At 48.4% G+C, this 15,416-nt stretch overlaps 1 protein-coding gene across 4 annotated transcripts in view; it reads right to left on the bottom strand.

The window, feature by feature from the left end:
- CFAP45 (cilia and flagella associated protein 45) overlaps nucleotides 1–15,416 on the bottom strand; it is a 32,613-nt gene that overhangs the window by 5,168 nt on the left and 12,029 nt on the right. For 3 of the 4 annotated variants that reach the window (XM_047784190.1, XM_047784193.1, XM_047784192.1), the window contains 7 exons: nucleotides 14,458–14,602; nucleotides 13,978–14,148; nucleotides 12,528–12,706; nucleotides 9,838–9,967; nucleotides 5,119–5,265; nucleotides 2,041–2,154; nucleotides 991–1,184 (listed from right to left, as the gene is read on the bottom strand). In XM_047784190.1, the coding sequence (XP_047640146.1) occupies nucleotides 991–1,184; nucleotides 2,041–2,154; nucleotides 5,119–5,265; nucleotides 9,838–9,967; nucleotides 12,528–12,706; nucleotides 13,978–14,148; nucleotides 14,458–14,602 (1,080 nt within the window). Of the gene's footprint in view, nucleotides 1–990; nucleotides 1,185–1,256; nucleotides 1,319–2,040; nucleotides 2,155–5,118; nucleotides 5,266–9,837; nucleotides 9,968–12,527; nucleotides 12,707–13,977; nucleotides 14,149–14,457; nucleotides 14,603–15,416 lie in introns of all 4 variants that reach the window. The other variant, XM_047784191.1, reaches the window with a different exon arrangement.

The following is a 15,416-nucleotide window of genomic DNA, read 5'->3' as shown; positions in this document are numbered from 1 at the left end:
CAGATCTGGCATTGCTGTGGCTGTGGTGTAGGCTGGCAGCCCCTTCAGTCCCTAGCCCAGGGACTTCCCTATGCCACAGGAGTGGCCCTAAAAAGACAAAAAAAAAAATCTGATCTTATAGAGTCTGGACCAGAGCAAGAAGGGAGTGGTTCCCAGTTATGCTAGAAGAGTCAGAGCCAGGACAACACCCCAGGGGTCAGGTCTGGTGGTGGCGGATGTGACTGGGATAGCTGTAGAGACTGCTGACTGCTTTGGGGGAGGAGGAGAGAGCAATATGAACACGTAACTTCCCCTGATGTGGTGGAATTATCATCAAGCCAACAGAGACAACAAAAATAAAAGGATAAAGAGCTAGCAAGGCAGGAAAAATGGATAAATATCAGTGAAGTCCATCCAAAAATATGTCTTTAACATCTTTCCTACATGAATGGGCAAGAAGGGTGTTTTATTCACCTCTAATATCTCTCATCACATCTAGCACAGAGCTCTGAATTCATGCGCTTAATACATAGTTGTCAAATGAATGGCAAAGACATCCCTTAAAGCCCTGCTCTGGAGTTCCCTTGTGCCACAGGGGGTTAAGGAACTGGCGTTGTCACTGCAGCAGCTTGGATCACTGCTGTGGTGCAAGTTCAATCCCCTGGCTACAGTTTCATCCCAAACTTGCAAAGGGACATGGAAGCAGGGGAGGGCAGAAGGGACAAGATTTATCATTTTATTTATACCGTGAATGCTCCTAGGCAAATAATCCCAATAATCCCCAATTCCTTAAACTTCTAGGTGCTATTTTCCAATTCGCTACTAAAAGTCTTGGCGCAAGCGTCTCTGAAATATTTCAATCATCCATTTAGTTAGAATAACCCCACAGCCTGGTCAAGTTAGCTGCACATCTGTCTGCGGACAAGCTAGAAAGCTACTCTCCACCCAGTGGGCATCATCCCTGCCTGCCCAGTACCAGAAAGGGAAGCTGAGGGTTCCAGCCCCTCCTACCGAAGAATCCTCTCGAACTCATCCCGGTCCCGTTGCACCTGAACAGCCAGACTGTGCTCCTTGAATGCCACCTGTTCCAGCCGACTTTTCCGCAGTTGGGCCTCGGCTTCCATCTTCTTCTGTGCATTTTCCTTTTCCTTTCTGCGCCACTCCCTGTCTGCAACCTCCTGGTTGCGCTTGGCCCGCAGGGCATCCTAAGAATGGAGAGCGTGGGGTGACCAGTGAGGCAGGAGAATAACCTCAAGTCCCTTTAGGAAGACACCTACTTCAGACTCTGAGCCAGCCAGCATTGAGAAGCCCCACGAATGTCTCTAGCAGCAAGGTTATGCTAGGAGAGAATAAATGGAATCTTGTCATAGAACTTTCAGATCAGAAGATACCCTGGGTGATCTCTTGTCATTGCCCCCCCCCCAACTCATCCCAGTTCTTTCCCTAGACCTCCAACACCTCCAGGTGGTCCTGCGATAGCTTCTAATTTCTTTTTCTTTTTTTGCTTTTTAGGACCGTACCTACAGCATATGGAGGTTCCCAGGCTAAGGGTTGAATCGGAGCTGTAGCTGCTGGCATATATCACAGCTACAGCAATATCAAGTCTGCAGCTTACACCACAGCTCATGGCAACACCAGATCCTTAACCCACTGAGCGAGGCCAGGGATCGAACCCACATCCTCATGGATACTAGTCAGGTTCGTTACCGCTGAGCCACAGCAGGAATTCCGTGCTTCTAATTTTAAAAACTGCTAATGATAGAGATGCCAGTTTCCTCTGACGACACATTTCAATGGTTAGTTAAGGTTGAAAGTTCTTTATGTGGCAGCAAGAAACTTCAAAATTAACTCCACTTGCCCTCGGACCTTCAGCATGCAACTCACCACACGATCTTCACTCTATAGACATGGGAACAGGCCCACCTCTCCATCCTCACGTTGTGATAACTTGTTTCCGCTTCCTTTCTTCTAGATCCCCACTCTTGAGGCCATTTTATAGGCTGTCAAGGGAATGGTTAAGGGGGTGGGAGAGGCCGAGGGAAGCAGAGACTAAATAGACACCTGTTCCGCTTGGTAGTCCTGGACCTTCTCCTGCAGGGCCCTCAGGCGGGAGATCTCCTTCTCCTTCTCCCTCCGGATTCTCTCCTGCTCAGCCTCAAACTCTGCTTCTCGAGCCTGCCAGGAAGAAAAGGCCTTGTGGAATGGCTCCCATTGCTCCAGGCTTGCAAAGAGAAACTGAGGCCCTGTGTGTTCGATATCTCCCCTACCCCTTCCTGACTCTTTTCAAGGGACGGCAAAATGACTAGTAATGCATGGCCATGAAACATTTGTGAAATGCTTCATTGCTTACAAAATGCCTTCTCAGAGTTTTTGCTGTGGCGCAATGGGATCAGCAGCGTCCCTGGTGTGGGGGACTCCATATGCTGTGGGGCAGCTGAAAGATGAAATGAAATGAGACGAAATAAATGAAATGAAAAGAAAATTCAAAAAAAAAAAACCAAACACCCAAATGCCTGTTCCTGTAATATCCCAGAGGGGCCTCACAGCATGACATGAGACGGATGCTCCGGATGAAGAAACCGATTGCATGCAGGTACCCTGAGCCCAGCCTTCAGGTCCTGTCCAATTCCTCAAAAGTTTCAAGTTGCCAGGCCACTGGGCCAAGTTTCTAGAGGTAGCAACTCTAAGTCCCTGCCTGTCTCATAAAGTGCAGCAGGTGGAGGTTATCTCATTACTGTCTGTGCAAATGGCCAGCCAGGCAATGTGAGGTCCACCAGTGGTGAGCAGATACCTAAGCAGTGACCCATTAATGCTAGCTCCCTTTGCCACTTCTCTGAAGGAGCAGACATACCCCTAAAACCTCTCCATCCACAGCTTCCCAACTTCCATTCTTGGGTAGTCATAAGACTACTGGCTTAGGTTGGGTGGAAATGTGACCATCCCATAAATAATGTTCCCTAGCCTCCAGCTACCTGTTCAAACGTTTGTGCAGCCCAAGGAGTCAGCTGCAGTGAGCTGTGCACGGCTGGCTGTATGTCAAGCTGGTCTCTCTGCTCCACACTGCCCTAGGTGGCAGGGGGGCACTCTGGAGGCTTCCACAACCAATCTCTTTTTTCTTTAGCTCAAAAAGGCCAGCCCTGGGCTATAAGAACCGAGACCACTGTGAGGTCAGGGAAGGGCCTGCGTTATACTTGGATACCTATGGTGGGCCATGTGTGTTCCCAGCTGCCCAGTCCCTTTGCCAGTCTCCAGCCTTCCCTGGCTCCTCCTGCCAATGACCTTTTCATATATGAAGACAAGACAAATTCCTCTCTTGCTCAGAAATCTATGATGCTTCTTCGTCATTCCATACTTCCAGCTCTTCCCAAGGTCCAAGGCATCCCCACAATTGCTCTCAGCTCTCCCCTATCTCATCAAGTCATTTTTTTTCTTTTCTTTTTTCCTTTTTGCTTTTATTTAGGGCCGCACCCATGGCATATGGAAGTTCCCAGGCCAGGGGGTGAATTGGAGCTGTAGCTGCCAGTGTATACCACAGCCACAGCAACGTGGGATCTGAGCTGCGTCTTCGACCTACACCACAACTCACAGCAACACTGAATCCTTAACCCACTGCACGAGGCCAGGGATGGAACCCAAGTCCTCATGGATACTAGGTCAGGTTCGTTACCACTGAGCCACAACGGGAACTCCTCACCACGTCGTTTCCTTTCATGACCACCACAGACTCTCTGCTGCAGCCAGCACACCTGTTCACCAGCTCCTACACCACCTTCACGCGTCCGGGGAAATAGCTGCTGAGGTCCACGTGAGTGATGTACACAGTGTTATCCTAGATATATTCAGCCTAGCCTGATACCAGACACACAATGAAGCATTCAGGATCTTTTCAATGGTCAACGTCTAGGTTCACAAGGTTGTTGTAACAATTAGATGAGACCACACGGTAAAGCATTTAGCACAGAGCCTGTGCACAGACTAAGCGCTCCATAAATGGTCATAGCGTGATCATTTTTGTGTATGAACCACCTATGTCCCCGGGCTTGTGTTCTCACTCTGTTGCCTGCAGATCCCTAACATCCAATATGAAAGCCAAAGCCCATAAATAAGCTTTGTTGAGCTTCATCCTCGGTGGTTTGTGTTGGGAGTATACAGGTATCTCACATATGACTTTTCCAATGGTAGCCACACCCTCTCCCTGCCCATCATTAAGAATCTCCACCATAGAGAAGTAGGGTGTGTACTCTGTCGTCATGAAAGCTCAAAGCTAGCAGGAGAGACAGGACCAATGTATGAAGAACTGGGTAACTTTCCTGCCACCTCGAGTCCTTCCTTCTCTTTCCCCCCCCTCCCCCACCCCCACAGCACGTGGAAGTTCCCAGGCTAGGGATTAAACCTGCATCACAGCAATGATCCAAGCCCCAGCAGTGATGCTGGATCCTTGACCACAAGGCCACCAGGGAACTCCCTTTCCTTCCCTTCCCTTCTTCATATAAATCTCCCTAAACCATGCCTAAAACCTCTCTTTCGCCCTCTACTCCTCGAAGCCCCCAATTGTGCCATTTCTCAGTCTTGCCCTAGAATGAGTCCACACATTCACGAGCTGCATCTCACTGTGACTGTTCCAGGGGGTTCCCCTCTGTTGCCTGGTGCATTTGTTCTTAAAGGTTCTACAGTGGGGGTGGGGGAGGGCTCTGTGTTCTGAGCCTAGCACTCAGTCAAGGATGCCCAATGTCGAAATTTTCGCAAGAAATTTGCGGGGCAGCTGACTCTTGATTACTAGAGATATAATTATCCAAGTCATAAGGAATCCACGAAATCTTTACTTTCACCAATAGTTTTAATTTCCTTCCCTGCCTGCACCTGACCCTCATGCCAACTTCTAATCAAAGGTATTAACGAGGATAACAACACTCTAATTGGGGTGTCCTCTCCAGGCTATTCTCTGTTAATGAACAAGGGGACTGGCCAAGGTGAAGAGAAAAAAGGAGCCAGGCCCTTGAACTAAGGCTATGAATTTTAGGATGATGGCCTGGCCGCCTCCCGGTTGCTGAGTTCACTTAGTTCTCACACCTGCCTCTCCCTGAGACAGACATTCCAGTCTCACTCAGAAGTCCCAGGCCCCAGAAAGCAGGTTCCTACCATCTTCTTCTTGGTGAACTCCATCACCATCTGGTCCGCCAGCTTCTCCTGAGCCAGCAGCTCTGCTTTCTGCTTCTGGTTTTCGTCGTTGATGCGTTTGATCTCGGCCTGCATCTTCAGCTTTTGCTGGTGCCTTCGTTCCAGGTCCTGCCACCAAAGAGAGAGCCTCAGGGTAGATGAGATCAAAAGATACTGGCCTATCAGGATGGAGAGACACAGGTGGAGGCAGGGAGAGAGATGCACTGTCTGCAGTTCAGCTCCCATTACTGCCCTCGGGTAAAGCTATTCTTTCAAGGGTCGATAATGACCTCTTCTAGCCAAATGCCTTGTGCAGTCTTCACCCCCCTTGACCTTGTGACGGCCCCTGCTGATCTCTATGGACTCTTAGGAGGCTCTTAAAATTCTACTCAGTGTTTCCCACATGCCATGCTAAATCCTGTCCTTGGTTCGTAATGCTTTCCTCCTGCCATCAATTTCCTTCTCCTATTCAAACCCAAACTTCTGGTCTCTATTCAATAACGATGATTAAAATAATCAAGTATTGGAGTTCCCATTGTGGTGCAGCAGAAACGAAAAATCTGACTAGTATCCATGAAGATGTGCGTTTGATCCCTGGCCTTGCTCAGTGGGTCAAGGATCCAGCATTGCTATGAGCTGTGGTGTAGGTTGAAGACACAACTGGGATCCCACATTTGCTGTGGCTGTAGCAGAGGCCAGCAACTGTAGCTCTGATTCGACCCCTGGCCTGGGAACTTCCATATGCCACAGTGCGGCCCTAAAAAGCAAAATAAAATAAAATAAGATAAAATAAAAATCAAGTATTGCCCTCATTGAGTATTTCTTATTCATAAGATGCTTTATATAATCCACCTCTATCACCTAAATGCACTTGAAAATTCTAAAAGGTAGACTTTGTCATCTTTCTCGTGCAGATGGAAAAGCCGAGACCCAGAGTTTAAGTGACTTGCCCGAGGCTGTGTAGCTAATAAACTCCAGAGCCAGAATACTGGAACCAGGTCTGCCTAAATTAAACCTTCTCCAGAACTCTTATTCAATTGCCCCAAGTTTGAATTCTCTCTGCATTTCTGATTTCCCTCCACATTTAAGATGATGTCACACATCCTGGGATTAGATTATGTGCTGCCTTATAGGTCTCATTCACTTCCTGCATGTCATTCTGTCCCAGCCAGAGCACAGGGACCATGTGTCACACTTCTCTTTCCCAACAACACGTAGCCCACGGAGAGCAAAGGCTAACAGCAAAGGCTCAGTAATCTACTGCTCAGTGCAGCGGGGAAGAGGGGACCAAAATGAGTGGCATGTGAGAAAGAGAAGGAAAAAAAAATCTCAGTGAGAAAGAAACACGAGTGATGGAGGTCAGAGTCCCAGTGTGACCCTGAGTGACAAGATCCCTTATAAGGAATGAGCCTGTGCCTCTCCCAGCCCTGAGCCTTTGAAGGCTCCCCATGATCAGAAGACTTCTGGGCCCATCCTCTGGTCCCCATGTGGAAGGGCACTGCCTGTGCAGTGGCCTTCCTGTCCTCTCAAACTTGGACCTCCTGCTTCAAACTTTTCCACCATCAACTCACCCCACCTTCCGCACTGTTCCCAGCTCCCTCCATTTCTCCAAAGACTCATCCCCGCCCCAGCCCTCCAGCTCCTCCTCAGCTCAGCTTCTGCCCTGACACAACCCTGCTGGCCCTCCCCCAGCCTGGCTCACTGCCCAGTTCAGGGCTCCTTCCTCCAGGAAGCCTCCTGAGCTGGAGCGATACAGCACTGCCTGCCTCCTGCCAGGTCCACGTGGTGCCACCAGCATTCCCTCACTCTCCACGCACCTGCCTCCTTGCTCGCTCCACATTTCCCCTCCTGTCGTTCCAGCTCCCACACTCCTTCTCCTTTCCTTCCTCTCCTTCCTCCCTTCTTCCCATCAGTTTTAGGCTGGCCATGGGTACCCCATACAGTATTTAATCCCCCTGGCCCTCCAAGCTAGAAAAGCTGCTGATCACTGACCTATGACACACATATAATCATGTATTTATTTACTTCCTTCTTTGCCTAATTATTTATTTTTGGTTTGTTATTTTTGTGGGTTCCCTTCATTTCCAAGAAACCAAGGGACTTTCCCTGTTTCTCCTCTTTGAAGCCCTTGCAAAGCAACCCCAAACAAGCTCCCTTCATTCTCTCCATCTTGCTAGCAAGGTGGGGAAAGCTGTCCTTTCATTACCCTGAGATGATAAGGCAGTTGTCAGCTGGGGAGGCACAGGTTTCTACCTTAAACTTGCCTAATAATACTTCCTAGAGACTCAGGGAGTGTCTAGAAGGACAGCAACAATGATACAACACCAGAGTAAAGGCATTGAGGCAGTGACACCCGGGACTTTCTCAGTGAGCCCACCAATGCCCACTTCTCACAGTCAAGTTGAACTTTCCAGTCTTCTGTGTGTCTACCCCAGACCTCCCCTTCCTGGTCCTTTCCCTCTCTCTCCTGAGCCAGGAGCTTGGCCAAGTCTCCTCTGTCTTCTTGGCCCTGTTTGTCCCTTTCTCAAGCAGCTCACAAGGCTACATGCCCTCTCATCTTCCCTAAGCATCCAGGTGCTCTTCCTCCCACTCCTGACACAGACCCTCACACTGCAGGTGCTCTGAGAAGCCTCCATAATTATAAGGCCACCCGTGAGACCCTTCAGGGCCCCCTGTCACTCGCCATCACCAAATGCACTGGGAGATGACAACACAAGCATCTATAAACATGGGGGAGGAGGACAAACATATGTGAACCATGAATTAAATGGCACCATGAGGAAATAGTCCACAGATCAGAATGTGGGATGTTCTTCGAGTCAACTGGCCTGGATGCTTCAAAAGATCAGTGGTATGGAGTTCCCGTCGTGGCTCAGGGGTAACAAATTCATTAGGATGAGGGTTCGATCCCTGACCTCACTCGGTGGGTTAAGGATCCGACATTGCCATGAGCTGTGGTGTAGGTCACAGACACAGCTCAGATCTCATGTTGCTGTGGCTGTGGTGTAGGCTGGCTGTTGGACCCCTAGCCTGCGAACCTCCATCGAGGGGTGCTGCCCTAAAAAGCAAAAAAAAAATTCAGGGTTATACAAGTGAATGAACGAATGAGGGAATTCTCCAAACCAAAACAGGCTAAAGAGACTTAAGTGAATGCACTGTGTGAACTTTGACTGAATCCAAGTTTGAAACAAAGAAAACAACAGAAAATAATTTGGGGAGAGTTCCCATCCTGGCTCAGCAGTTAACAAACCCGACTAGCATCCATGAGGATGCCAGTTCTATCCCTGGCCTCCCTCAGTGGGTTAAGGATCTGGCGTTGCCGTGAGCTGTGGTGTAGGTCGAAGATGAGCCTCAGATCCCACGATGCTGTGCTCTGGTGGCCACAACTCCAATTTGACCCCTAGCCTGGGAACCTCCATATGGCATGGGTGCAACCCTAAAAGACAAAATAATAATAATAATTTTTGGAACAACTGGGTACATTTGAGTGTAGATTAAATATTATAGATTCATTGAACTTGAATTTTTGAGGGTGGGATGTGATAATGGTATTGCCGACATGCAAGAGAATGCCTTTGTTCTCCAGAGAGACAGGTTGAAACACTTGGCAGCAGAGTGTCAAGATTTCCACAACTAACTTTCAAATAGTTTAACAATAACAAAAAAATGTATATGCATCTAAAAGAGACAACCAACTCAGGCAGATTAATGATCATTAAGTCTCAGAGAAGCATCATTGGGTGTGGTATAGTTCTTTCAACTTCACCGTCTATATAAAAATCTCAAAAGTAAAAAATTGAGGGGAGGGAGTTCCCATCATGGCTCAGCGGTTAATGAACCCAGCTAGTACCCATGAGGACTCGAGTTTCAACCCCTAGCCTTGCTCAGTGGGTTAAGGATCCAGAGTTGCCCTGGACTGTGGTATAGGTCACAGACACGGCTCGGATCCCAAGTTGCTGTGGCTGTGGTGTAGGCCAGCGGCCTCAGCTCCAATTCAACCCCTGGCCTGGGAACCTCCATATGCCGAGAGTACAGCCCTGAAAAAGAAAAAAAAGGAAAAAAGAATAAATACACCAAATGTCTGCCATGTTCCTCACTGGCTCAGGGGTTTTTGTATATTGCAACAGATCAGATAAGGCAAATAGAACAGGATTTTTTTTAAGTCTACCTGGTTTGGACAGGTATGTCATCGTTCCTTTTGCAATGGATAGACCTACTAATTTTGTTTGGGCCAACAGGAAAAAAAAAAGTTTGGTTCCTCAACACAGTTAATGACACTGCGTATCCTGGCTGGTGTAACAGCAGGGAGCTTGGAACTAAGACACTGCTACTGTTCATCTACAAAGTGTATAACATCCTTAGATAATTGAGGGAAGACTATAAAACATCCCTATGTTTATCTGTGCAAAGCATGGGGCTGCGCCTTTCCTTTATGTGTCCAGTCACATGGATATGTCAGCCTTGGACCCCGTATCCCAGAAAGGCAGGGACAGTCTCTACCCAAATCACTGCTCATCCCCCAGCATGACGCCATGGCTAAATAAAGGTTTCATATGGCCATAAAAAGTTGATGGTGATGATGCTGTGAAATGAGCATGTGCCTGACAGAAGATCATGCCCCACACCCTCAAACCCCGCAGCCTTAGAGGGCTTGGCTGGTGTTGGCAGTAGAACTTGGCATGATCCGGGCAGCCCTGTTACCCTTAGATCCTCCTCTTGGAGCTGTTCCATGTACTCCAGCATCTGCTCCTTCTCTTGCTCCCGCTGCTCTGCAAGCAGCGAACGCTCCTCCTGGTTCTTTTCCATCTGTTCCACAATGTGCCGTCTTCCTCTGGGAAGAAACAGTGCCGCAGCGTCTTAGAAATCAAGGGTCCATGTCCCTCTACTCTAACCTCCACCCAAATAACTTCCACGATGGAAGGCATCGTAGGAACATTGGGACAAATGCCCCCCACCCCAACATCGCTACGCTTCAAGAGCCCAGAACCAAGGCCTTCCCCAGAGGGTCCTGGTGGGTCAGCCTCTCCCTTCCAAGCTCCTGGTTCCGGGGCTCACCCTTCTTGAGATACTCTTCCCTCATTTTTGGCCTGCGAGTGCACCCACATCATAATACACCCTCTCCTTCTCATTGTGTCAGAGCTTTGGAAAACCTATCCCATCCCATGCCTTCCCAGAGTAATCAGAGGGCCCCACCCTCCCAAGCTGGCTTCACAGAGCTTCCTGGAATTATCCACGGCTTCTCCTTTCTCTGATGCATCTGCTATCAACCTGCTTGTCTTGTCTTCCCTGCCGCCATCACCTACACCTGGTTTGCTGTCTTTCTTATTTCTTTTTTTTTTGCCTTTTTGTTTTTGTTTTTAAGGGCCGCACCCATGGCATATGGAGGTTTCCAGGCTAGGAGTCCAATCGGAGCTGCAGCTGCCGGCCTACATCACAGCCACAGCCATGCCAGAGATCCGGAACACGTCTGCGACTTACAACACAGCTCACAGCAATGCCAGATCCTTAACCCACTGAGCGAAGCCAGGGATAAACCCAAATCCTCATGGATCCTAGTCAGGTTTGTTTCCACTGAGCCAAGATGGGAACTCCCAATCTTAGATTTTAAGACCATCAGCTGCAGGCGGACAGGGTTGGATCTGAAAGAAGTTTCTCCACTCAGCAGAGCCCTAGCTCAGCCATAAAAAACAGAGAAACTACAGTCTATAATGAGTGCGGCCCTTCCTGTGTGTTACTAGGATGTCAGTAAATTTGGACACATCCAGACCCCGTGATGCATGAGGAAAGGCTGGGAGAGTGAGAGAAGATGCAGATTAGAATGAGCATCTAGGCAAACAAATACAAGATTCACATCCACGTAGAGCTCTTGAATGGCTTCATGACTCCAGATGATATAGAGTGGCCTTCCCACTGTGGTGTAATAGGATCAGTGGTGTCACTGGAGTATTGGAACACAGGTTCAATCCCCAGCCCAGCAAGTATGTTAAGGATCCAGCATTGCCAGCCACAGCTGTGGGGTAGGCAGCAGATGCGACTGGGATCTGATTCCTGGCCAGGGAATTCCCTATACCACAGGGCAGACCAAAAAAGAAAAAAGAAAGAAAGAAAAGGGAGGAAGGAAGGGAAGAAAGAAAGAAAGGAAAGAAAGAGAGAGGTAAAGATGAAAAGAGAGAAAAAGGAAAGGAAAGGAAAGGAGAGGATAAAGAAGAAAGAGAGAAGGAAAGGAAGGAAAGAAATAAATAAAAGAAAGAAGAAATAAAGAAAGAGAGGAAAGGAGGAAAGAAAGAAAGAAAAAGAAGAAAGAAAGGAAGGAAGGAAGTACGGAAGGAAGGAAGTAATGACCGGATTACTTCAGGAAGTAGTAAGTAAGAAAAGAAAGAAAGGGAAACTTTCTTATGAGTAATAAGTAGAAGAGTTACATGGAAGCAGGTATAGACTCAATAGAAGGACCAGGTCGAATCATTGGAACTGCCTAATGAGACAGAGATTTTTCCTTTCATTGGAACTGTTTGTAGAAAACAAACAAACAAACAAAAAGAGCCACTTGGCCATTAAATAAATTTCTATTGGGAGCCTACTATCGGTACAGAAGTGAATGGTACAAGAGAACAGAATACAGATGAGGAGAAAGATCTGCCATCAGTGTGGTACTAGGACTATTTATAGAGGTAATTCTTGTACTATATGGTTGGTGTTCTAAATCTAAGACACTAGATCCTATAATGTACTTGCTTTGGGACTTGTCCTCTTCTGAAAAATGAAGGGGACTGAATTTATTCATTCTAACATGTATTAAGCACCTAGTACAGTTCAAATATGCTCCTAGGCCCAGAAGCTACAGAAATGAGTAAGGCAGGGACCTTGTCCTCAGTGAGCACATGGCCTGGTAAGGGTCAGAGAGCCACAGGGCAAGAAGGAAGGTGCCAGAGTATAAACACAGTGTGGTGGGGCCCAAAGAAGCAGCCCTGAAGCCTGCCTGGTGAAGTGAGGGACGCTTCTCAGGGGAGGTGACAGCAAAGCCACATACTAATGGAAGAGAGAGAGTTTTCTGGGGGAAAAGGAAAGAGTATTCAAAGCAGAGAGAAGAACAAAAGTCATGAGTTTGCATCAAGACCCAGCACGTGGAGGGAACTGGAGGAAAGCCTCATAGAATAGACGGCAGAAAATGCTGCAAAATGATGCTGAATTGGAGCCCGACTGTGAAGCACCTGTTGCCATCTTGGAAATAAGCTTTAAGAAGTTCTGTGGTTCTGTGAGCCACTCCATCAAGGTTCTGAGATAATGACAGAGGATGATAATGCCCATTTCTCATGTCTTCCCTCCTTGCAAGGCTCTAGGGACAAGACACAGGGAGATGCTTCGAGAGGCGGATGCCAAAACCACCTCTTTACCGGATTCTCTCCTCCCTCCTCTTCTTGTCCAGCTCCTCCTGCCTTTGAATGGATTTCTGCCGCTCCACCTCCATCATCTGATCCAACCGTTTCTCCTCGGCATCCAGTTCTTTCTGGATCAGCTGCTTCTCCAGAATCTGGGCGTCCCGGATGGCATGGCACTTGGCATTGAGGATGATCTGGGGAGTGGAAATGAAGTTGCCCCACTAGGTCTGGGAGCAAGGATGGGGGGTGCACCAAAGGAATGTGGATGTTGGAGGGGAGACAAATGGGAGCAGAATCCTATTACTGAGTGTGCTTACAGGCCCATAAAAGCAATAGCATCTTTCAGGGAATTGGGTCTTAGTGTTTTGGGGGGTCATGAATCACTCTTTGGGAATATGATGAAAGCTATGGGCCTTCTTCATAAAATTCACTTACACCTATACACACAAAACTTCCATAAGAACTTCGGATGTTCACGGTCCTCCTTAGGGACTCATGAACCTCAAGTGAAGACTCCCATTCTGCTCTTCAGGGAAACAAACATTCTTACAGAGGCTGAGCCAGTAGATTTTTTTGTTTGTTTGTTTTGTTTTTTTAGGGCCCCACCTGCAGCATATGGAAGTTCTCAGCTAGGTGTCAAATTGGAGCTGTAGCCACCAGCCTACACCACAGCCACAGTGATGCCAGATCCAAGCCTCGTCTTCGACTTAAGATCGGCAACGCCAGATCCCTAATCCACTGAGTGAGGCCACAGATTGAACCTGCATCCTCATGGATAACTAGCCAGATTCATTACCGCTGAGCCACAAAGCCAGTAGATTTTTAAGCTAGAAGAGCCCAACATGACACAGAAGGGAATGCAAAACCACGAGGCATCAATGAAGTAACAGGTTTGGAAAATAAAAGGAAGTATAAGTAGAGAAGATTTACCTGAGTGACAGAAACTGTAAATGAAGGGGTTGGGGAGTCAGCATTTTCACTTGGCCAGGCAGTGAACCCCAGACAAATGAGTAGCACAATTGAAGTCAACTGACCCTCTGCTCTTTGCTCGCAGCTAAAGGAAGCATTTTGAGCATGTCACAAAGAACCCAAGTCCCTGTGCCATTGTAAGTGGCCAGGATTGAACTAGCAGAATAAAGATGCAAGTAACATCCTCACCTGCATGGATCAATCCAGTTTGCAAAGCCTCTCCCCCATATTAGTGTTTGTAATCCTGCCAAAAACTCTGCTGAGATGTTTCACCACCTTCACTTTACAAATGAAGAAAGTGAGGCTCCAGGAGGGCCAGTGACTTGCTGAAGGTCTCAGAGCATTTGGCAGGGGCAGCTCTCCCCAACCCACTCCACCATCTTGGCCCCGCCCAGGCCAGCCCCTCACCTTCCACCCCTGCACCCCACCTCCAGCCAGAGTCCACGCTGTCTGGTGTGTAAGAGACAAGAGGAGGGAGGGAGAGTGGAGAGCCCACCTTTTTCATGTCCTTCAGCTCCTCCTCCTGCTCCATCCGCAGCTGGTTGGCCCTTTGCAGGAGGTTCTGGGCCCTCTCCTTGGCCACCTCCTCCAGGTCGCTGAGCTTCTGGTTGTTCCTTGAAACCATTTCCTTCTGTTTCATGATCTTCTTGCGTGTGGTCACTGCGTCCTACGGGAGCCATGTCGGGATCAGTGGGGGGGAGGGTTATTCCCTGTGCCCTGGGCACTAGCCTGGCTACCATGGGTGACCCCAGATGAGTTTTGGGTCACTCCATCATGGGGTCAGAGCCCAGAGGTTTCTCAGCCTGGCTTCATGCTCTCCCCTCCCTGGCCCCACAGTTGATCTTTATTCTATCACATGTCTTCTTTAACACATTCTTGCCTGGTTTCAGGGTCCCCTAACTAGAGCTCCCCGTCTTGTGGGAAGCCAGCCTCTCCCCAGCCAATTTCTCTGCAAAGGTGGGGGCGGGGTAGCTACCACGATGGCTTCCTTCTCCTTCTTGAAGGCCTGCTCCTTGGCCTCGAGCTCTTCTCTAGTCGGGACGTGGGATGCCCATCTGATCCGCTCAAACTCCTCAGGGCTCATGATAAGGGACTCCCCAGATGGATCCTTGGTGGGAATGCTGACAAGGAGGGAACAAAATTAAGGAAGAGTGGGAAATCTCTTGGCTCTGCACTGTGGGCTGCCCGCCCCTCACTCCCTCATCATAGCCCACCCTCCCAGCCAGGCCTGGGACAAGGGCAGGAGAGACAGCCAACTGCCTGGCGGTGCCAGTGGGGAGAAAGGGTCCCAGGCAAGGGTGGAGGAGCATCACAGGCTAAAAAAGGGACAATTTTAAGGACTTTTTCTAAAAGGTCTAGTTCATATGTTACCTTAACCGAGCAGCTGACCGTGACCCTCCCCCCGCGTACACAAACCTGGACCACCTCCTCCCCTGAGCCCCACCACACTCTGCTCTCCCTGCCTGTGTTGTGGAATGGAATATTACTCAGTCATAAAGAAGGAATGAAGTGATGCCATTTGCAGCAACATGGACGGACCTAGAACTTATCATGCTAAGTGAAGTTAGTCAGACTGTGTAAGACAAACATTGTATGATATCACCTATATGTGGAATCTAAAAAAAAAAAGGAATACAAATGAACTTGTTTGCAGAACAGAAACCGATTCATAGACGTTGAAAAAGTTATGGAAGGTCCCATTATGGCTCAGTGGAAACGAATCCGACTAGGAACCATGAGGTTTCGGGTTCGACCCCTGGCCTTGTTCAGTGGGTTAAGGATACAACGTTGCCATGAGCTATGGTGTAGGTCACAGACGCAGCTCAGATGTGGTGTTGCTGTGTCAGCTCCAATTCAACCCCTAGCCTGGGAACCTCCAAATGCTGCATGTGCAGCCCTAAAAAGCCAAAAAAAAAAAAAAAAAGAAAAGAAAAG

Source organism: Phacochoerus africanus, chromosome 6 (genome assembly GCF_016906955.1).
Source record: "Phacochoerus africanus isolate WHEZ1 chromosome 6, ROS_Pafr_v1, whole genome shotgun sequence".
NCBI lineage: Eukaryota > Metazoa > Chordata > Mammalia > Artiodactyla > Suidae > Phacochoerus > Phacochoerus africanus.
Note: the sequence above shows the minus strand (reverse complement) of the source record. Positions and strands in the feature narration are given on the sequence as shown.